General features: G+C 45.4%; 1 protein-coding gene across 3 annotated transcripts in view; it reads left to right on the top strand.

The window, feature by feature from the left end:
* The window catches only part of OTULINL (OTU deubiquitinase with linear linkage specificity like), a 31,856-nt gene extending 11,444 nt beyond the window's left edge, over positions 1 to 20,412 (top strand). The window contains exons 2-8 of one of the 3 annotated variants that reach the window (XM_043600986.1): positions 10,874 to 11,033; positions 11,122 to 11,153; positions 11,255 to 11,346; positions 12,645 to 12,794; positions 15,979 to 16,107; positions 17,445 to 17,714; positions 18,644 to 20,412. In XM_043600986.1, coding sequence (XP_043456921.1) covers positions 10,874 to 11,033; positions 11,122 to 11,153; positions 11,255 to 11,346; positions 12,645 to 12,794; positions 15,979 to 16,107; positions 17,445 to 17,714; positions 18,644 to 18,817 — 1,007 coding nt within the window. In that variant the 3' untranslated portion in view covers positions 18,818 to 20,412. The other 2 variants (XM_043600990.1, XM_043600994.1) reach the window with 2 other exon arrangements.
* The last annotated feature ends 1,679 nt before the right edge of the window (positions 20,413 to 22,091 follow it).

The raw sequence follows: 22,091 nt of genomic DNA, 5'->3' as shown, positions 1-22,091 counted from the left end.
AATGGAAATGATAGCTGCCTTCTACAGTTGTTTTGAATTCTTGGGAGAGAATTGCCCCGGGAAGGCAGTTATGAGGTTAATTGAAAGGGCACTGACCTTGAGTCAGAACCTGTTGGTTCAAGTTCAGACTTCTACTTGCTTTCTCTGGGCTTCAGTTTCTTCACCTCAAAGATGAAGGGGTGCACACGACAGGCCGTCGGATGACCAGGTCCACGAATTAAGATTCAGCTTTCACCTCAGAGGTGTTTCCAGGCCAGCAGAGGACACAGTCACGAATATGCCTAACTGACCTGCAGTGTAGACAGAGTGCGGCGGCCAGGGGCGGGGGTGGGGACAGCACTCTGTCTACACTGCTCTGCAGAGGGACTGGTGTGAATCAGGCCTTGGAGAACAAGTAGAACTCCAGCGCCTTCGCCCAAAGCATTCTGTGATTCTGTGAAAGACTTAAAAGGTGTCGCCTAGAAGAGTCATCTGACATGATCCTCATGACTCCAAGCAATAACGATTCAAGCGTGGTTACAGGTCTGGCCGCACCAGCCTCTTGCCCAGGAACTTTCCCTGCTTTTCAGGTAACACCAGCATCTCTAAAGGGTCTAAAGGCCCTTGCTTTCCTGGCCTTGTGAACTGTTGCTGTACCCGCTGGCTCTCTGCTCTAGCTCACGTGGGACTAGGTCGGGTACCCGTGGTACCTCTGCTGATGGAGCCACGTTTCTGTGGAGCATCGCCTGGGTCGTGCCCCAGACACACGAGGAGAGGTCAGCCTTCTGTTTGCAATTGTAACGTCAGCTCTTGGCCCAGTGTTCTGCCTGCAGGAGGAGCTTAATCTATATTCATTGACTAACAATAGACTTTGATCAACAAAGAGAGAAATATTCCCGAAAAGAAGATGGTCTCCCACCAACGGAAGTGAGTTCCCACCCCCAGAGGTGGAGGCTCACAGGGACTCAGTGGGAGAGTTTCCATTTGCACGGTGCCTCTGTGGTTACAAGCACACTTTCGTGGCTGGCGTTTGCTTTCATCTAACCGTCTGTTATCACTATGGTCTTCTCCATTAGAGAGATGTTTCGAGATCCTTGAAGCTCAGTGGTTTGTCTGAGGTCCTACAGCTAGAAAGTGGCAGAGTGAAGACAGAGTGTCTGGCTTGTTTCGCCAGATCAGGGCCAAGGAGAGTGTCTGGGTGGAGCAAGTGATCCTGGCGTGCTGAGATTTTTCTCCAGAGGAGGAGTTACAACTTGCTGGTCCACAGAAGCCTATCCCACCTCCAGCTTTTGTATTTTTATAGCTGGGAGGGTTCAAAATCCCCTACGCATGATTAGAAAATTTAACTTCTCTTTTAAAGTGATGGCTTGCAATTAACACCCCTGAACTTTGCCCTAGTAAATGGAAAAACTCTGAGCTATGACATTGTTACAGACACGCGCACACACACACCAGAGCCCCGTTAGTGTTTGGCAAGGAGCAGTTTCCTGTTGTATTTACTGACGCTCAGTTTAACAGGAGCCTTGGGTAAAAACATGCCCCGTCCCGTGGGGATTGTGCTCCGAGCCTAAGTGGGTTGCATGACAGGGCTACAGCTGAATGTCTCACTGATCATGACTTTCAAGATAAAAACCTTCCCCTTGGTGGCTGTTTTCCTCAGTGATACTGATCTTGCACTTTTTGGTTATAGTTCTTTACTGAGTCGAAGACTGTCATTTCTTAGTTGAGCAGAATTCATACTGAAATTTACAAAAGCTTACAAAGTCCTTTGACCTCGCACTTGTTAAGAGGATATTTTTTTCTGAATATTTCCTCTGTAACTGAAAACAAAGAGCTAGCCTGTGATTTTTCAAGAAGCAAGACCACTTAAGCGTAGTCCTTTCCACTGCCGTGCTGACTTGTAAAACCTCTCTCGTGGTCTCCCCACGCTCCAGAGACACTTTGCCGACCTCCCGGGATTTGTTCTGTGTGTTTACCCTTGGGCTTACGTCCCGCTTAGTTTATTTGTTTGGACTCACGTACATTATGTTGCTTTATTCCCCAGCCTCTTGGTTTCTCACAGTTAACCCCAGAGAGAGGTGACCCGCTTGGGGATGGAGGCCTGCCTGCCATGTCTGCATCCAGTTCACAGGCCCTGCTGTTATTCTGAGTCCCTGCAGTGAGACACGCGCCACCCCCACCCCTCCAGATGTGCTGACCGTGGGGTGTGCGGGTCGGGGCTCCGTGGGCCTGGACGAGCCGGCCAGGAGCCTTTCCTGATGGGAGGGCATTGTGCCACCTGACCATGAGCTCCTTCAGGACAGAGCATGTGACTTTCACTACCTGCCAGCCCGGGGTGAGGATTTAGGGGAAGGAAGTATAACCAGGGAAGGGCTAGCAGGAGAAAGGAAGGCCTTCCCTGATCCTCCTGGGTCCATGGCACCATGGGGTTTCTGATCACGCCTCTCTGCAGTACTAACCTTTGGTTAGGATAACCCCGAAGCCACCTTCACTTTTTCAGAGCGGGTGGTGTTCCACAACTCAGCTCAGAAAAGTGTGAAAAGTTTACCAACGCCTCTGAAACGTCTGTGTCGCTCCCTCTGTCCCTGGGTGGGACGCCCACCCCTTCACTCCTCTGGCGGCAGAGAGTGGGAGCTGTCCTGGGGCTCCCCCCCTCCACCCCCGCCCCAGGCTCCCCTCTGCTCTCTGATCCGGCAGTCTCTCTCGGGTGCTCTCTCCCCTACCTCCTGCTAAATAACCATAACATGCTATTGATGCACATGGAGGGGCTGTTGAAGTCATTAAATTACATTAGTATCTTTTACCTTGAATGTTTTTTTTAACAAGATGACATTAATACACATATTTTTTCGCTCCCTGTGCTCTCAAATTTCTAAGTTAAATCGCCTTTTAGGTCTTTTGGCTCCGGCCTAGTCTCCCCCTTCTGTGGCCCACTGGGTAGCCCCTGATCTGCTTCAGGAGAAAGTCAACAGCCAGATGCGGTTGGCTGTGTGGACGTGTGTAGGGAGAAGGTGCCATGGACTGCTGTACCATGAGTAAGATTGGGAGACAAGTAGAGGCAGGAATGGATGGGCTGCCTGGGCCCAGGAAGTCACTGGAAGTTTCTAGGGCGAAGGAGACACTGAGGAGTTTCCACGAGAAGGAGCCCAGGGCTCCCGGGGGGAGCGGCCGTGTGCATAATCACTCTGTTTCCGGCTCTTCAGTGAGTTTTGGTTTTGTTTTCAGGGCTCTTTTTCTTTTTCTTTTTGGTTTCCTGTTTTAATGTTTGAATTATTTCGGCTTTGGTACATTTTAGAGAATGGAAAAAACTCTAAGTAGAATTTTACCACAAAAAGGTGGCTTTTTTTTTTTTTTTCTCTCTCTTTTCAGTTCTAGTCAGTGGTCTCATCTGCCATATATAGTTTGAGTGATGGCAGATCAGATTTTACGTTCAGATAGCCGCGTTGTTGACTTCAGGAGGCTCTGGTGCAGTTACTCCAGGATATCTTAGCTGCTTAAGTATGACTTCTTCCCACAGTGTGGGTTGGGGTCTCTCGCGTGTCTTCGTGCTGAAGATTGGGGGGATGTGTGAGGCCTAATTAATCCGCTTTCCAATAGGACAGAAATGCATGGCAGCCTCATTTCAGCCACCACCCGGGTTGTCCATTCCAAAAGTCCTGAAAAGACACTGTGGGTTTTTTGTCTCTTGACGAACCTGAAAGAGGGCCAAACCCATAATTCTGACGGCGCTTCTGTTCTCTTCCTCTCCTCTTCGCTTCCTGGAGATTCTTCATCACCAAAACCTGCCCCCATCCCTTGTTTCTGGGAGGTCCTCGTCCTCCTTCCTCTCTGTATTGTGTTCAATGACCAGATCACTGGTGGGGCCTTGCCCTCCTTCCTGTTTGTCGGGCTAAAGCCTCACCCAAGCCCGGGTCCTCTTGGGCAGGGGAGGGGAGGCTGGGCCAGGGCTGAATCCTCCCTGAATTCTCTCCCTGGGCTGGCAGACGGGGGATTCCCCCGTGAAGATCCTGCCACGAGAGACTTTAATCCCCCCTCAGCTGTATTTGGGGAGATGAGATTTGACTCATGAGATCATCCAAGTCATGTTTGTGATCGTATTTTGCAAGGCACCTCATTCGTGGTATTCTTGCCTATGGCTGTTGCTTTTGAGTTGTAAACCAGTTGTTGACATGCGCGGGAAAAATTGATTTTAATTCTCTTTTTAAAGAGTCTTAATTCCACTTGCTGCAGCAAAGTTAATTTGAAGACTTACTCAGCTGCACAGTTCACAGGCAGGACAGCCAAGTGATAAGGCACTCAGTGTTGGCACCGCATTGCCCTGTCTTGGGATTCCACCTTTGCCACTTACATATTTAATCTCTCTCTCCCTCGCATCCTCATCTGCAGAATAAGGGTGGTTACAGTAGTAGCAATAAAAATAATGATCAACACAGACTAGGGACTCAGGCTTTGCCAGACGGCTTGCTCAGCGCTTCCCTAACATTTCCACCCACCCTTACAACCAGCCACTCCAGAGGCAGAAACCACTCCGCCCATGCCCTCCTTCCCCCAGCATGTGACTCTGCAGGAAGGATCATGAGGGCCAGCATGGCACTTCCTGTGTTCCAGGCACTGTTGCATTGTGTTTCGATCCCCAGGTGGAGAAACAGAAGCCCAAGAAGTCACCAGTGTAGGAGCAGGGCCGGGCTGGGGGTGGGGCAGTGTTTGCAGGAGCAAATGAGAGAATTACTTTATTTTTTTTAAGTTTATTTATTTATGTTGAGAGAGAGTGAGAGCGAGAGAAAGCGCACATGTGCGGGGCGTGGGGTGAGGGGGCGGTGTGCAGAGAGAGGGAGAGAGAATCCCAGGCAGGCTCTCTGCTGTCAGCTCAGAGCCTGACACGGGGCTCGGACTCACGAATCATGAGATCATGACCTGAGCCTAAACCAAGAGTTGGACGCTTAATGGACTGAGCCACCCAGGTGACCCAAGAGAACACCTGGAAAGCCCATAAAGGGCTCTGGCTTATAGTGAAACTCGAACTGTAGCTATTTTAATTATCAATGGAGCCATACTTTTTCCAACTAAAACACTGCACTTCCTCTCCTTAGATGAAGAAGCCCCACTCCTTATAATATTTTCATATATTGTACAAACACCTCAGGGCTGTGTGAGCTGCAGCCGCTTACACGGGACTTACGGGTTCCCTCCTCTGGGTCGCTCCCTGGCACCCACACCAGCCGCCATGTTCATGCACCCTGGTCCTTCTTTGGTTTGAGTCACTTGACCAAAACCTGTGCCAGTTAGGTAGGGGGAAGCCAGGAGTTTAAGTTTGTGGTCTAGGTTTGCACGGAAAAGGCGTACTGAGCCCTCACGTGTTTTTTTCTAATAAGTTGATCATATCCCTTTTCTGGGTTGGAGGCAGGGCTACATTTCAAGGATGAGGCCATTAGGCTAAGGAAGTGTGTTGTGTGTGTGTAGGAGTGAGGAGAGCCACAGTCTGTAGTGGGTCCTGTGGAAGCCCTGGGCAGCTGCTATGGAGTGGCCTCATTCTCAGGAGAAGGCCCTGGCTTAGGGGGTCTCAAATCAAGGGCCCCCAAAGGCCTGGAAGTAACCCCAAGACTACAGTGGGTTGGTTAGAGTCTGTGACAGATGAGAGCAGTGTGCCCCATGGAGGGCGCGGCAGCCAGACCCCACCTCAGTGACCGCAGGCCCTCTGAGTCCACACAAACACGAGCGCCACCCAGTGGGAAACGGGCAGATGCTCTAAAAGGCTCTTCCTGGAAGAAGAAATGTGAATGTGTTCCTACAGAAATGCGGACGGCTGTGAGAAATCACGACTGGAACTGGTGTTTAGGGACCCAGGGACGCTCATACACATAAGGGGGTGTTAGTTGATGGTTTGTTTTGGAGGGTGCTTTGGCAATATCTGTCAAAACTAAAAATGTACACACCCCTTGATCCAAAGTTTCCTTTTTTTTTAAAAAAAATTTTTTTTTTCAACGTTTATTTATTTTTGGGACAGAGAGAGACAGAGCATGAACGGGGGAGGGGCAGAGAGAGAGGGAGACACAGAATCGGAAACAGGCTCCAGGCTCCGAGCCATCAGCCCAGAGCCCGACGCGGGGCTCGAACTCACGGACCGCGAGATCGTGACCTGGCTGAAGTCGGACGCTTAACCGACTGCGCCACCCAGGCGCCCCTAAAGTTTCCTCTTTTTGAAATTATCCTAAAAGCTACCATGAGTCCATAAGGACATTAGACATTATCCATAAGACATTATCTAATGTCTATAAGACATTACCTAATGTCTTTCTCAGCAGTGTTTGTAAGAGTGAAAAATGGGAAATAATCCAAATGGTTTATTGGTAAGGCAATGATTATGTTACATATATGATTGTCTATCTTTTTTTTTTTTTTTTGAGAGAGAGAGTGGGGGAAGAGTAGAGAGAGAAAGAGGGAGAGGGAGAATCCCAAGCATGCTCCATGCTATCAGTACAGAGCCCAATGCAGGGCTCGATCCCATGAACCGTGAGATCATGATCTGAGCCAAAATCAAGAGTCGGACACTTAACCAACAGAGCCACTCAGGCACCCCATGTGATGGTCTATATGTATACTAAAATATTATGCATTCTTTAAAAAGAATAATGTAGATCTATGTGTAGTTAAATGAAAAGATGTCTAATGTGTATGAAGAGAAAAAACAAACTAAAATCATGTGTAATATTCATTTTTCTAGGAAAAGTTTATAAATAAGTTAAAAGAAATTATGTATTGCATAGACAAAGTTCTAGTTTTTCCTGAATTTAAGGACTTACTAAAATTATTTACATATGTCAGAATTTTTCACAGTTGAGAAATCACTGAATTAATAGAAATCTAAATTGTAGATGTAAAGGCAGTATAGCTTTACATTTTTTTACATTTTTTATTGACTTGTTTTATTTATTAGCTTTACATTTTTAAACAACTCACACAAAGTTTTACTAAATATATAGGCAGGAGTAAATGTATAGTGAACAGCTAATTAATTGTTCTAAACAGATGAGTACCTGTTTTTGAAAATGTTCTTTTAAACTGAGAACTTTCCCCCTGAGATCAGGAACACGACAGGGATGTCCATCTCACCGCTGTTGTTTAGCATAGTGTTGGAAGTCCTAGCATCCGCAATCAAACAACAAAATGAAATAAAAGGCATCGAAATTGTCAAAGAAGTAGTCAGCCTTTTACTTTTTTCAGATGACATGGTACTCTACCTGGAAAACCCAAAAGACTCCACTAAAATCTGCTAAAACTGATAACATGAATTCAACAAAGTCGCAGGATACAAAGTCAATGTATAGAAATCAGTTGCATTTCTATACACCAATAATGAGGCGACAGAAAGAGAAATCAAGAAATCGATCCCATTTACAGTTGCACCAAGAAACATAAAATACCTACGAATAAACCTAGCCAAAGATGTAGAAGATCTGTATGCTGAAAACTATAGAAAGCTTATGAAGGAAATTGAAGAAGACACAAAGAAATGGGAAAACATTCCGTGCTCATGAATTGGAAGAATAAATATTGTTAAAACGTCAATACTACCCAAAGCAATCTACACATTCAATGTAATCCCAATCAAAATTGTACCAGCATTCTTCTCAGAGCTAGAACAAACAATCCTAAAATTTGTATGGAACCACAAAGACCCCCAATGGGCAAAGTAATGTTGAAAAAGAAAACCAAAGCAGTAGGCATCACAATCCCAGACTTTAGCCTCTACCACAAAGTTGTAATCATCAAGACAGTATGGTATTGGCACAAAACAGACACATAGACCAGTGGAATAGAATAGAGGACCCAGAATTGGACCCACAAATGTATGGCCAACTAATCTTTGACAAAGCAGGAAAGAGTATCCAATGGAAAAAAAAGACAGTCTCTTTAACAAATGGTGCTGGGAGAACTGGACAGCAACATGCAGAAGAATGAAAATAGACCACTTTCTTACATCATACCCAAAAACAAACTCAAGATGGATGAAAGACCTAAATGTGAGACAGGAAACCATCAAAACCCTAGAGGAGAAAACAGGCAACAACCTCTTTGACCTCAGCCACAGCAATTTCTTGCTTGACACGTCTCCAAAGGCAAGGGAATTAAAAGCAAAAATGAACTATTGAGACCTCATCAAGATAAAAATCTTCTGCACTGCAAAGGAAACAATCAACAAAACTAAAAGGCAACCAATGGAATGGAAAAGATATTTGCAAATGATATATCAGATAAAGGGTTAGTATCCAAAATCTATAAAGAAGTTACCAAACTCGACACCCAAAAAACGAATAACCTAGTGAAGAAATGAGCAGAAGACATGAATAGACACTTTTCCAAAGAAGACATCTTTGGATAGATGGCCAACAGACACATGAAAAGATGCTCAACGTCATTCATCATCAGGGAAATACAAATCAAAGCCACACTGAGATATCACCTCACACTAGTCAGAGTGGCTAAAGTGAACAACTCAGGAAACAACAGATGCTGGCAAGGATGTGGAGAAATGGGAACCCTCTTGCACTGTTGGTGGGAGTGCAAACTGGTGCCGCTGCTCTGGAAAACAGTGTGGAGGTTCCTCAAAAAATTAAAAATAGAACAATTTACGACCCAGCAATAGCACTGCTAGGAATTTATCCAAAGGATACAGAGTGCTGATTCATAGGGGCACATGTATCTCAATGTTTACAGCAGCGCTTTCAACAATAGCCAAACTATGGAAAGAGCCTAAATATCCATCCACTGATGAATGGATAAAGAAGATGTGGTTTATATATACAATGGAATGCTACTTGGCAATGAGAAAGAATGAAATCTTGCCATTTGCAGCAATGTGGCTGGAACTGGAGGGTATTACGCTGAGTGAAATAAGTCAGAGAAGGACAGATATCATATGTTTTCACTCATATGTGGAATTTGAGAAACTTAACAGAAGGCCATGGGGGAGGGGAAGGGGAAAAAAATGGTTACAAACGGAGAGGGAGGGAGGCAAACCATAAGAGACTCTTAAATACAGAGAACAAACTGAGGGTTGATGGGAGGGGGGGTGGGGGAGAGGGGCAAAGGGGTGATGGGCATTGAGGAGGGCACTTGTTCGGATGAGCACTGGGTGTTGAAGATGAACGAGGAATCATGGGAATCTACCCCCAAAAAAGAGCACACTGTACACACTGCATGTTAGCCAATTTGACAATAAATTATATTAAAAAATAATAACTACCATAAAAAAGAAGAAAATGCCCTTTTAAGTAATTGCAAATATGTCTAGGTTTATTCACCGGTAACCTAATTTCTTTATTTGCTAGTAAATTCTTGTGAGAGTTTAAATGTACATCAAATATCGGTATGGTCAAAAATGCTAAAATTTGGGCACCTGGCTGGCTCAGTCGGTGGGACATGCGACTCTTGATCTCAGGGCCAGGAGTTCAAGCCCCACATTGGGTGTGGAGCCTACTTTAAAAAAAAAAATGCTAAAACTGTAGATTCTGAATTGCTGAGGCTTTTACTACCATTAATCACTGGAATTTTACTAAACCTTGTACCAGGGAGGGGAAGATTTCACAATGAACCCCAGGAGGTTTGGCCACTATTCAAAAGTTCTCTTCCTCATTTGTACTTCGGCATTTTACATGCTCAAGCATCATATAATTGGGAATGTGCTGCACATAGTAAGATATTGCAAGTATGCAGTTGGAGCTCTTGAGGCCCGTTCATGCTCTCTGGCCAAATCAGGAATTGCAGTGTGGACCACACACAGCACATCTGTCTCCACCTCACAGCTCTGCTGAGGTGTCCACTCCCTGGAAATGATGCCTGTGTGCCCGCGGTTTGGACCACTCATTGTGTGTGTTAAGGTGATGCCATCTGTCATCGCTCCTAATGCTTTAAGAATATCCAAGTGGCTCTAAAATTAAAAAAAAAAAAAAAAAAAAGGCGGGGCACCTGGGTCACTCTGTCAATTTAGTGTCCAACTCCTGATTTCAGCTCAGGTCATGATCCCGAGGTTGTGGGATTGAGTCCCACGTTGGGCTCTGCGCCGAGCGTGGAGCCTGCTGGAGATTTTCTCTCTCTCCCTCTGCCCCCTCCTCCAATTGTGCTCTCTCTCTCTACTTAAAAAACAAAAAACCCAAGTGGGCAGATGTACATGGTGGTGGCATCACTGGAGGACTCTGGTGTGGAGCAGGATCCCTGCTGGAACCATTCTTGGATTCAGCAGATATGCAACACAGGGTGCATTCTTAATTAATTTCATTCCATCTTTCTCCGGGGAGATCGGCATCTTTCCCCAGTGTTGCAGTCAAGACAATTGGGAGTAGAGAAGTGAACTTTCTCACAGTCACGCAGCCAGGGTAGTCGAGACATGGGTTTTTTGTTTTTTTTTTTTTTGTTTTGTTTTTTTGTTTTTTTTAATTTTTGGAACAGAGAGAGACAGAGCATGAACGGGGGAGGGGCAGAGAGAGAGGGAGACACAGAATCGGAAACAGGCTCCAGGCTCTGAGCCATCAGCCCAGAGCCTGACGCGGGGCTCGAGCTCACGGACCGCGAGATCGTGACCTGGCTGAAGTCGGACGCTTAACCAACTGCGCCACCCAGGCGCCCCGAGACACGGGTTTTGAACAGGTCCGAGGGATTCCGAAGCCTATGCTCTATGATTATTCCTCGTGAATTGTGTGGGACAAAGACATTCTTACATATGACATTGATTAGAGGAGAACTGGGTGTTTCTTTAACTTTCAGATTGAATTTTTGAATGCCTTAAAAACTGTTCATGACAGACACTTGGCAGGTACAATGAGCGATATATTTCCCTCCCTTAAAGCAGACTTGGGTAATTGTGACGTGTCTTTTTTCTATTATTAAATTTTTGCAGGAAGTGACCAGGTTCACTCCTGGACGCTGGTCACCAGCCAAGCCTTGGATACTGCGTGGAAGATAGCCAGGGGCTCAGTGACGCTGGCGGTAGCATTCCTGGTGGCTGCCCTCTGCTACGTGAGGAGGATGCACTCCTATTTAGGGCGCCGGCTGAAATGGTAGGTGGTTGTATTATCCTCCAGTTTCACCAATAGACCCTTGCTTTCCAGAGTAGATTTTTGATATTATTTTCCCTTTACCTTTTAGGTGGATTGGATATCTGCAGAGAAAGTTCAAAAGTAAGTATTTTCATGCTTTCTTATTTCTAAGGTGCAGGGAGGGTTCAAGAAGGGCGAGGAAAAGGGAAAATTCACTACCTTTCCTATCTGATTTGGTCCAGGGAACCTCAGCGTGGAGGCGGAGGTCGATCTCCTCAGTTACTCTGCGAGAGAATGGAAGGGAGAGACGCCGCGTGCCAAGCTGATGCGGAAGGTGCGTCAGTTTATATAGGTCACGGACGATGGGGAATTTGTGTGTAAAAATCAGGAAACTAACATTCCGCCCTGCTTTACAAGGGCGTGGACGATGGCGTACCGTAGGCTGTCACTTCAGGAAACTCGAGGGTGGCACTCTTCAGCTCTGCCCGCCAAGCCTACGGGCTCTCTGGACAAGCAGGGGGGACTTCTGTCTTTGCAGGGATTAGGCACCTGGATGTAAAATTCTGAGCAGTTTTAGAATTTCCCATTGGACCGACCTTGGTAACTTTTCCCAGCGGTGCTATCCAACCTTGTCAGCAACGAGAAGTTTTTATTTCAAGGGGCGCCTGGGTGGCTCAGTCGGTTAAGCGTCCGACTTTGGCTCCGGTCATGATCTCGCGGTTTGTGAGTTCGAGCCCCGCGTTGGGCTCTGTGTTGACAGCTCAGAGCCTGGAGCCTGCTCCCGATTCTGTGTGTCCCCTTCTCTCTGCCTCTCCCCTGCTTGTGTTCTGTCTCTGTTTCTCAATAATAAATAAACATTTTTTAAAAATTAAAAAAAAAGAAATTTTTGTTTCAAGTCATTTTTAGCGAGGTCTTAAACGTATATAGTATTTTCTTTTCCCTTTGGTCACATTATAGCCATCATCACCCCTAAATGGCATTCTTTTGCTCCTGGGCTTCCAGGAAGGTGTCAGTTGAAAAAGCATGACACAGACTGAATACACACAGATGTCCTTTTATTTTTTTTTATTTTTATTTAAAGAATTTTTAATGTTTATTTATTTTTAAGAGAGGGGGGGAAGATACAGAATCCAAAGGAGACTTCAGGCTCCAGGCTGTCAGCACAGAGCCCAACATGGGGCTTAAACCCACGAACCACGAGATCATGATCTGAGTCAAAGTCGGCCGCTTAACCTACCGAACCGCCAGGTGCCCCACAAGTGTCCCTTTGAAATGACATGTCCTCATGGGGTATCTGGATGGCTCAGTCGGTTAAGCCTCTGACTTTTGATCTCGGCTCAGGTCATGGTCCCCTCGTTCATAGATTCAAGCCCCGCATTGGGCTATGTGCTGGTAGTGCGGAGCCTGCTTGGGATTCTCTCTTTCCCTCTCTCTCTGTCCCTCCCCTGCTCACCTCCCCTGCTCTCAGAATAAAATAGTGACATGTGGTCGCATTCATAATTTATAATTGTTATTGTCTCTGTTGCCCCCTTTCTTTGGGGGTAATGCCTCGCTGACAATACAGTGAATTCACTCTCTCTATTCCCTTATCCAGAGGGTTTGAAAACGAACTTTCTGTTTTTGTGTGGACAGGCTTACGAGGAGCTGTTTTGGAGGCATCACATCAAATGTGTCCGACAAGTAAAGAGAGACAACTATGACGCACTGAGGTCAGTGTTGTTTCAGATATTCAGCCAGGGCCTCTCCTTTCCATCGTGGATGAAAGAAAAAGACATTGTGAAGGTATGTCCGCTGGAAACGGGGCGGGGGTGGGGTGGGGCGGGGAACGTTGCGTTGACAAGAACTGTAGCGCAGATGGCTGGGTCTTCAGTGGGCGGCTTTGTGCGTCCCGAGGTTGAAGGAGCCTTCGAAGGCCCTGTGGCCCCCTCCATCTCAGAAAGGCCGCCATGCTCAGTTGTGTTTGCTTTGGATGCCACCATCTTTGCTCGAGAAGGGCATCCATTCTTCAGAAGCAAGGTGGTCTACTGAAACTCACTTTTTTACTCTATGGTTATTTGAGGTTTAACAAATGCATAGAGTGCTCCAGAGATTCTCCACTGTTCCTTTGTAGTCAGCCCTTCCTCACCCCTAGCCCAGGGCCATCGCTGGTTGGTCTTAAGACCCTATGGTTTTGCCTTTTCCAGAATGTCATATCAATGGAACTATCCAGTGTGTAGCCTTTTGCATCTGACTTCTCTCGCTTAGCGAAATGCATTGCAATTCAGGGGTGCCTGGGTGGCTCAGTCAGTTAAGCGTCCGACTTCGGCTCAGGTCATGATCTCGTGGTTCGCGAGTTCAAGCCTCGCATCGGGCTCTGTGCTAACAGCTCTGAGCCTGGAGCCTGCTTTGGATTCTGTCTGTCTGTCTCTCTCTCTCTGTTCCTTCCCCTGCTCGTACTCTCTCTCTGTCTCTCAAAAATAAAACATTGAAAAACTTTTTTACAAAATGCATTTCAATTCATCCGCATTCTGTGAGTTTGTAGTTCATTCCTTTTTACTGTTGAGTGATATTCCTTGATGTAAGTATGACATAGTTTGTTTATCCGTTCTTCAGTTGAAGGACATCTGGATTATCTCTAGTTTTTGACAATCCCGTACAAGATTTTGTATGAATGGAAGTTTTCATTCCTTTTGGGTGAATGCCTGGGAGTGAGATTGTTGGCTCATGTGGTAGGTGTAGGTCCGAGTTCATAAGAACCTACCAAACTGATCTCCCGTGTGGTGCAGCCATTTTGCGTTTCCACCAGTAGCGTGTAAGAGTTCCAGTTGTTCCCAGTTCTAACCAGGATTGTCAGATTTGGGGTTTTTTGTTTTTTGGGTTTTTTAGCCATTCTGATAGATGTGCGCTGGCGTCACTGTGCTTTTAGTTGGCATTCCGCTAGTCAGAAGGGATGAACATCTTTCCATGTGCTTATTGGCCATTCATTATTATCTTTTTAGAGAAGTGTCTGTTCAAATCTTTTGCCCCTTCTTATTTTATTATTGATTGGATTTTGAGATTTCTTTATATATTCTGAACACAAGTGCTTTATCAGATATGTGATTTGCAAATATTTTCTCCCAGTCTGTGCCTTGTTGGTTTTTTTTTTTTCATTTTAATGGTATAAGGCAGTATATTCTTTATTTTATTTTATTTTATTTTATTTATTTTTATTCTTTATTTTTTGTTTTTTACTTTTTAGGGAGAGAGAGAGAGAGAGAGCGAGCATGAGTAGGGGAGAGGGGCAGAGAGGGAGAGAAAGAGAATATCGTGAGCAGGCTCTACACTCAGCATGGAGCCCGATGCAGGGCTCGATCCCACAACTCTGGGATCGTGACCTGAACTGAAATTGAGAGTCGGACGCTCAACCAACTGAGCCACTGAGGTGCCCTGAGGCAGTACATTCTTGATGAACAACCTGAATTTTTATTTTGAATGTAGGAAGTTCAATCTAGGATGTACATTTAAGGGCAGAAGCACAAAGAAATAGGAGTATATAAAGTATATGCATATTATATAGCTGCACATGGTCTATTTCCTTCCCATTTCTTTCTTGAGAGTTGCTTTTATTAGTTTCATTTTATCTAGGAAGCACTCGTCAAGTGTGTGCAGTGTGCCAGCCCCGCGGCCAGCTGCCGAGGACAGAGAATACGGCCACACCCCGGGGTTCCCCAGGCTCAGCCGGGTGGGGTATGGGTTAGATCCCTTCACTGGATCAGAGTCTTACAAATTCTGTGGTCTTACTTAGTCCCAGCCAGAGTCCTGTAAAATGGATATCTTGTCCTTGATTTATGGTAGAGGATGAGGCTCAGAGGGTAAATAATCTGCACTGGTTGAGCAGTCTCTTGGCTGGTGAGTGACAGAGTGAGGTTTGGACCCCCAAGTGCCTTATTCTAAAATCCATATGCTCCGCGATATGCTACGGTATTCTAGCGTTGTTAGGGTAAACATAATTTCTGAATGGATATACCTAGGCAGTTTGGGAAGTGTTTTATGCAGAAAGATGGTTTCATAGACAAAATCTTCATGTAGGTTTTCATCAGCTGTGAAATTGTAAATTAAGAATATGATCCACGGGGCGCCTGGGTGGCTCAGTCGGTTAAGCGTCTGACTTCAGCTCAGGTGATGATTTCACAGTTTGTGGGTTCAAGTCCCGCATCAGGCTCTGTGCTGACAGCTTGGAGCCTGGATCCTGCTTTGGATTCTGTGTCTCCCTTTCTCTCTCTCTCTCTCTCTCTCTCCCCCTCTCCTTGTACTTTGTCTCCCTCTCTCTCTCAAAAATAAACATTAAAAAAAAAAAAAAAAAAAAGAATACGATCCAGGGGCACCTGGGCAGCTCAGTCGGTTAAGCATCCAACCCTTGAATGTTGGCTCAGGTCGTGATCTGATCTCACAGTTGTGAGTTTGAGCCCCGCGTTGGGCTCCATGCTAGGTGTGGAGCCCACTTAAGATTCTGTCTCTCTCTGTGGGGTGCCTGGGTGGCCCAGTGGGTCAAGTGTCCAACTCTTGGTTTCGGCTCAGGTCATGGTCTCGTGGTTCGTGGGATCAAGCCCCAAGTCGGGCTCCACGCTGAGCATGGAGCCTGCTTAAGATTCTCTCTTTCTCTCCCTCTGCCCCCTCCCCCACTCATGCTCTGTCTCTGCCTCTCACTCTCTCAAAAATAAATAAGGAAACATTAAAAAAGGAAAAGATCCTCTCCCCCTCTGCCCCTCTCTCCTGCTTGTGCTCTCGCTCTCTCTCTCAAAAAAAAAAAAAAAAAATAGAGGGAAAGAATATGATCCAAATCCCTTAATCCACAGATCTAAAAGAAGAAACTCTATGTTTTTATTTAGTCTTTTTAAATGGAGATTCCTGAGTGGGATAAGATCGTGTGCCGTGACATATTCTAGGTTGTAATGTCGTAAACGTTGAGGTACTAATCACGGTTGGCATCTCCTTCCTTTTCAAGCTTCCTGAAAAACTGCTCTTTTCACAAGGTTGTAATTGGATCCAGCAATACAGTTTTGGTCCCGAGAAGTATACAGGTTCCAATGTGTTTGGAAAGTTACGTAAATGTGTGGAATTATTGAAAACGCAGGTGAGTGTCTGGGGGAAGAAAAGACGAGGAATGAAAGCACACACCCCCGGGTGCAGTGAGTGACTCTTCTCTGTCAGGCCTGTCACCCGATGCCTCGCGGGGAGGACCTGTGGGCAGGAGCGCCTCTTCTAGGAGCTGACGATGGGCTTTCCTGTTCTTTCTCCTTCCAAGTAACCAACGAGAGCAGCGTTGGACGTGATAATTAGGCCCGTTATGGGTTCAGGAGGCCTTTGTGGGCTGGCCAGGAAACCTTAACAGTCCCGTACCTTTGTTTTCCCCAGAGAGATGTGGTGCAAGGTCCAGACAGGGCATTCAGAAATGCACTTCTGGAATGTGCCCCATTAATAACTTGGGGACACCACAGACGCTGTCATTTGAACTAAGAGTTTTCCTGCCTTTTAATAGACACAGATTTGGAATTGTTGAAATGAACCCTCCCCGGTAAATACCGTAAAATTTCTGTGCTGTGGTTTTTTGATGAGTACAACCGATATGTGAATATTGTGTCCCTTGTACTGTTATTGTGAGGATTGAATAAGTTAATACATGTGGCTTTAAACCGTGCTTGGCACATGCTGAGTGGCAAAGAATACTAGTTATTACTGTTCGTCTCTGGAATATCTGCCGTGCGACCCAGCTGTATTAAGCTGTCTTAGGAAACTGACTTGCTTGGTTTTTTACCTAATCGGTGGTGCTTTTTTGAAAGATATTTAAGCTAGTTTGTTATTATAAAAGTAATATATACTTGTGGTTAAAAAAATCGGGGTCAGGGGCGCCTGGTGGCTCAGTCGGTTGAACGTCCGACTTCAGCTCATGATCTCGTGGTTTGTGAGTTCAAGCCCTACGACAGCTCGGAGCCTGGAGCCTGCTTTGGATTCTGTGTCTCCCTCTCTCTCCGGCCTACCCCCGCTCACGCTCTCTCTCACTCTCTCTCTCGGAAATAAATAAACATTAAAATTTTTTTTAAAAAAATCAGGGTCAGGGGCGCCTGGGTGGCGCAGTCGGTTAAGCGTCCGACTTCAGCCAGGTCACGATCTCGCGGTCTGTGAGTTTGAGCCCCGCGTCGGGCTCTGGGCTGATGGCTCAGAGCCTGGAGCCTGTTTCTGATTCTGTGTCTCCCTCTCTCTCTGCCCCTCCCCCGTTCATGCTCTGTCTCTCTCTGTCCCAAAAATAAATAAACGTTGAAAAAAAAATTTAAAAAATCAGGGTCAAAAATGAAAAGTTAAAGGTCCCCTCTATTAATCTCTGGTTTATTTTTATACGTACTTTAAAACTATGCCATGCTGTCGGTATTCACCTCTACCCTGTAAATCTCACTCTCACATCTGTGTTTCCAGTGGACTGAATTTAGTGGAATTAAAGATTATCACAAGAGAGGAAGTATGTGCAACATCCTCTTTTCTGATGCGATTCTGGAATATAAACTTTACGAAGCTCTAAAGTTCATCATGCTCTATCAAGTCACTGAAGTTTATGAGCAAATGAAGACTCAGAAAGTCATTCCCAGTCTTTTTCGGCTCCTGTTTTCCCGGGAAACATCCTCTGACCCTTTGAGCTTCATGATGAACCACCTGAATTCTGTGGGCGACACATGTGGACTGGAGCAGGTAATTGGGGCAGAAGAATGTGTTCAGGACCCCATGGTAGTGCCTAAACACACAGGTGTGTGGAGTTTACTTTCAGGTGATAAACCCACCTGCGGCGAAGCAGTGGCTTGATGTCGTTGCCCCTGAAAGGAGGAAAAGAAGAGTAAAAACCTCACTGCTCCGTGCAGTGTGCCGTGTGTCTGTCAAGCCCCATGGCCACTGAGCAGTGCTGGAGGCCCTTCTGAGCTTTCACTCTGCTTCTCAGTTGGTGGCAGTTCTCCCACAGCAGAGTTTAACCGAGAGAAAGTCCAGCTGGAGGAGATAATGTTTGGGAAAGCATTTGGTTCCTTAGTGCAGATAAATAGACACTATTGGAAAAATTTTAGGGGCGCAAGAGCAGTCGGAAGAGCATACGACTCTTGATCTCCGGGTCGTGAGTTGAAGTCCCATGTTGGGTGTAGAGATGATTAAAACTAATAAATAAACTTTAAGTTAAAAAAAAAAGAAATTATTAAAAACTTTAAAATCCAGATAAGACTTTTTCATTCCCATAGAAAAGAGGTTTTCTTTTGTTTTGCTTTGCTCTCTTAGACGGTGTGCAAAATTACCTGCCATTTTTTTTTACAAAAATTTATCTAAAACTAGTTGGAAAACAGTGTGATTTTAACTGTGAGCATCCTTTACTTTTTATTGTTTTTTTTTTTTGTTTTGTTTTGTTTTTTTCCCCCTGTAACTTCATGCTGGTCTACAGAGATGTTCCTCTGCTTGTCCCCTGCCTTCCGCATCGTGGGCATTTGTTCCTGACGCCCGCCTTTCAGTGGTTCATGTGTGGGTCTGGTTCCTAAGCAAGGGCACTGCTTCCTAAGCTTCAGGAGAACACGCTCCCTCCCCTGGTGGGGGCGGGAAATTGGAAATGTGTGTTTGTGACCTCTCTCTCGTCTCTTCTCCAGATCGATATGTTTATTCTTGGACACTCCCTTGAAATAAAGATAAAAGTGTTCAGACTGTTCAAGTTTAACTCCAGAGACTTTGAGGTCTGCTACCCAGACTTGCCGTTCAGGGAGTGGCCCGAGATCTCCCTGCTGACGGAGAATGACCGCCACTACCACATTCCTGTCTTTTAAGTCTGGCGTGGGCTGGGCACCGGCCCTCGCCGTTCACAGCGGTCACACGTTCAAGCAAAGTCCAGGTGGAGAGCCAAAGCTGGTGTTGCGACCATTGAAAGGGGCGGGGCCTTCTTCTCCGGAGCTGCAGGTGCCCTGGACACAGAGGTGCACGGATGGCATGCTTTTGTTTTCCAGTGACTTCCTCCAAACCGGCCTATTTGTGTTTGGTGGTTTGACCTTGTTCATGCGGGCTCTAGTCATTTCACATGCCACAGGCCTTTAAGGGCACCGGGAAAGGAAATCTGGGCACTACAACAGGAAAAAAAGCGAGAGGAGAAGGGGAAAGGACTAACCAGGAACGAATTTGTCTGTAACCTGGATGTTCTCATTAGGAACCTTGTCTTTGACTGATTTGAGATCTTTATAAACGTGGCCTTATTTTATAAGCATTACTTTCCCAGGAATCTTTATGGTATATTGATTTTCTAGAACCACTTAACTGTAAAACTATGTGTATGGGGTATGTGTATACACACACACACACACACACACACGCATACACATGTATATACATTGTATAGTTTTATATATACATATATGAACACACACACACAAATCATCACTACTTTGTAATCTTGTACAATTTGTTTTATATCACTTTACACTTTTTTGTTACTGTTGCATCTGGCCAGTTGAATATGTTTTATGATAAAAAAGATTAATTCTGTAGATTAAGGTAACTGAATGACAACTATTGAACTATTACAAAATACTAACTGTGGTGTATCTAATGTGTATTTACCTGTGTATTTAACGTGTGGTAGGTAAACTAATGCCACCCCCCGATCACCATGCCTGTGTCCAAATCCCCGGGACCTGGGAATACGTTGGGTTAGATGGCAAAGAAGAAGAAGATTGCAGGTGGGATGAAGGTACTAATCTGACCTGGGAGGTCGTTCTGGGTTCTCCAGGTGGGCCCAGTGTAATCCCAAGGGTCCTTAAGAGGGGAGGAGAGGAATTGGGAGAGGGTCAGGATCAGAGGAAAATGTAAAATAACAGAACAGAGAGAGAGAGAGATGCATTATTTCTGGCTCTGAAGATGGAGGAAGGAGCCATGACCCATGGAATGTGGATGGTCTCTGAAGGTGAAAAGGGAAGAGAACAGAGTCTTCCCCAAGGCCCCCAGAAAGGAACGTGGCCCTGCCCACACCTTGATTTTAGCCCAGTGGGACGGAACCCGTGTCGGATCTCTAACCTGCAGAACTGTAAGATAATACGCTTGTGTTGTTTAAGTCACTAAGTTTATGGTAACGTGTTAGGTTAGAGCAGCAACTGACAACTAATACGCTCGAGCTGACAAATTTTTGGTCATCTTTATTTTGGAAATACTTTTCTAGTTTATTTTGGTCATCTTTATTTTGAAGGTACTTTGCTAGGCTGTTTTGAACTTCAATAAATACAAAATAGCTTTTAAAATCTTGCCTAATGGTCTGCTACTTCAAAGTTACGAATCCTTTCTAAGAGCGACTTAATGTTTTTGATGCTAATGTTTTCTCCCATGTTCATACTGCTGTGCTAGTAGAAATAAAATTAATTGCTGTGGCAGATGAAAACAACATCCAGATCTTTTGTACTGGGGATAATCACTTGTGTGTACTACTCAAGCCGGACGTCTAATGCACACTGTGCTGTGCCTGCTCTCAGTTAGTTTCCTGGTAGAAGAGTTGGAAAGCAATTAGCTCAGACCAAGGGGCTTTCTGTCACCCTGATAGCCACACGAAACAAGAGTTCTTCTTTTTGTTTTAAACGGGAGTTCTTCATTGATCTTTCTAGCACGTTCCTGCTTGGAAGTGTCTATGGTTTTGCATAACTCCTGTCATTTAACTGACCCCGTGGAAAGTTCTTCCCATGATACATTACTGTGACCATGAGAAAATGGACCCTACCCTTTGTGTTCGTAGGCAGCTACAGTGACGGCCTGTAGCAGGTCACTGTGACTGATACTCATGGCATGTCTGTTCTAGACTTTGGTTCCAGTTGAGCTGTCCAGGCACCTACCCGGCGTTTGTACCTTACCACTCACCTGGCATCTCCTTACTCAGTGTTATGATTTCCACACCAGTCCAGGATTGAAAGGAAGAACTTTTTCCCCAGGGATTAGCAGCCCAAAGCTCTGTGACATACTAATCAATTATGTTTATCCTTAACCTTGTGTTGGGGGGCAGGGCAGGATGGGGCAAGACCAAATTGTGGAAAAGGGGCATCCCAGTACAAAGAAAGTAAAAAGTAAAGGCCTTTAAATAATTGCCACGTTTGCAGAAGGCATTGAATCAAGAATTTGAGAGGAGGTATTGGGTGTTTCCAGTTTTGTTTTATTTTTAATTCAGTTGTATAATGAATAACACATGAATTAGAGGGAACTGCATATTAATTAGCACCACTTTTAAATGCCAACAAGAACCTGGAGGTGAATTTCCTATATGATGCCAACATTTAATGTCTTTCTAACCTCACATGTTTTAATGATGAGAAGATTATAGCAAAAATGCAAACATACGCCCTTGTTCCTTTCTGACTTAAGAATATGTTTCTCTTAAATTTTGGCCATATGTGTCCATACTGAGGGGTCATATGCATAGTAGTACAAGACTGGCTTTCTTATTGTGGCAAGATGTACTTTCTTATTGTGGCAAAATTTACCATTTTAACCATCTTTAAAAAAATTTTTTTTAACGTTTAAATCTTTAAGAGACAGAGCGCAAGCAGTGGGGGGGGCAGAGAGAGGGGGAGACACAGAATCCGACGCAGGCTCCAGGCTCCGAGCTGTCAGCACAGAGCCCAATGTGGGACTTGAGCTCAAGACCCCCAAGATCATGACCTGAGCAAAAGTCAAGACGCTTAACTGACTGAGCCACCCAGGTGCCCCTTAACCACCTTCGAATGTACACTTCAGTGGCATTAAGGACATCACACTGTTGTGCAACCATCACCACCATCCGTCCCCAGAACACTTTTTATCGTCAAGATGGACTTTCTGATAGAGGGGCAGGTTTCATTCCCCCACCTGGTACTTGGACTTCTTTGACTTTCCACATTCTTTGTATCATGGCCTTCTAATCTCAGTATTTTCTCCAGACTTCCATGCAGACGTCCAATGCAAGGGAGGTTTGGGTGACCAAATGGATCAGGCAAATCCTGTTCTACTTCATCTCCAAAGTGAAGAAATAATAACAGGTGGCTTCTGGTTTCATCCTACGAACACACACCATTTAAAAGGTCCCCAAAGAACTGT

Source organism: Prionailurus bengalensis, chromosome A1, assembly GCF_016509475.1.
Source record: "Prionailurus bengalensis isolate Pbe53 chromosome A1, Fcat_Pben_1.1_paternal_pri, whole genome shotgun sequence".
In the NCBI taxonomy this organism is placed as follows: domain Eukaryota; kingdom Metazoa; phylum Chordata; class Mammalia; order Carnivora; family Felidae; genus Prionailurus; species Prionailurus bengalensis.
The sequence above is the reverse complement of the archived record's forward strand: the minus strand, read 5'-3'. Positions and strand labels throughout refer to the sequence as shown.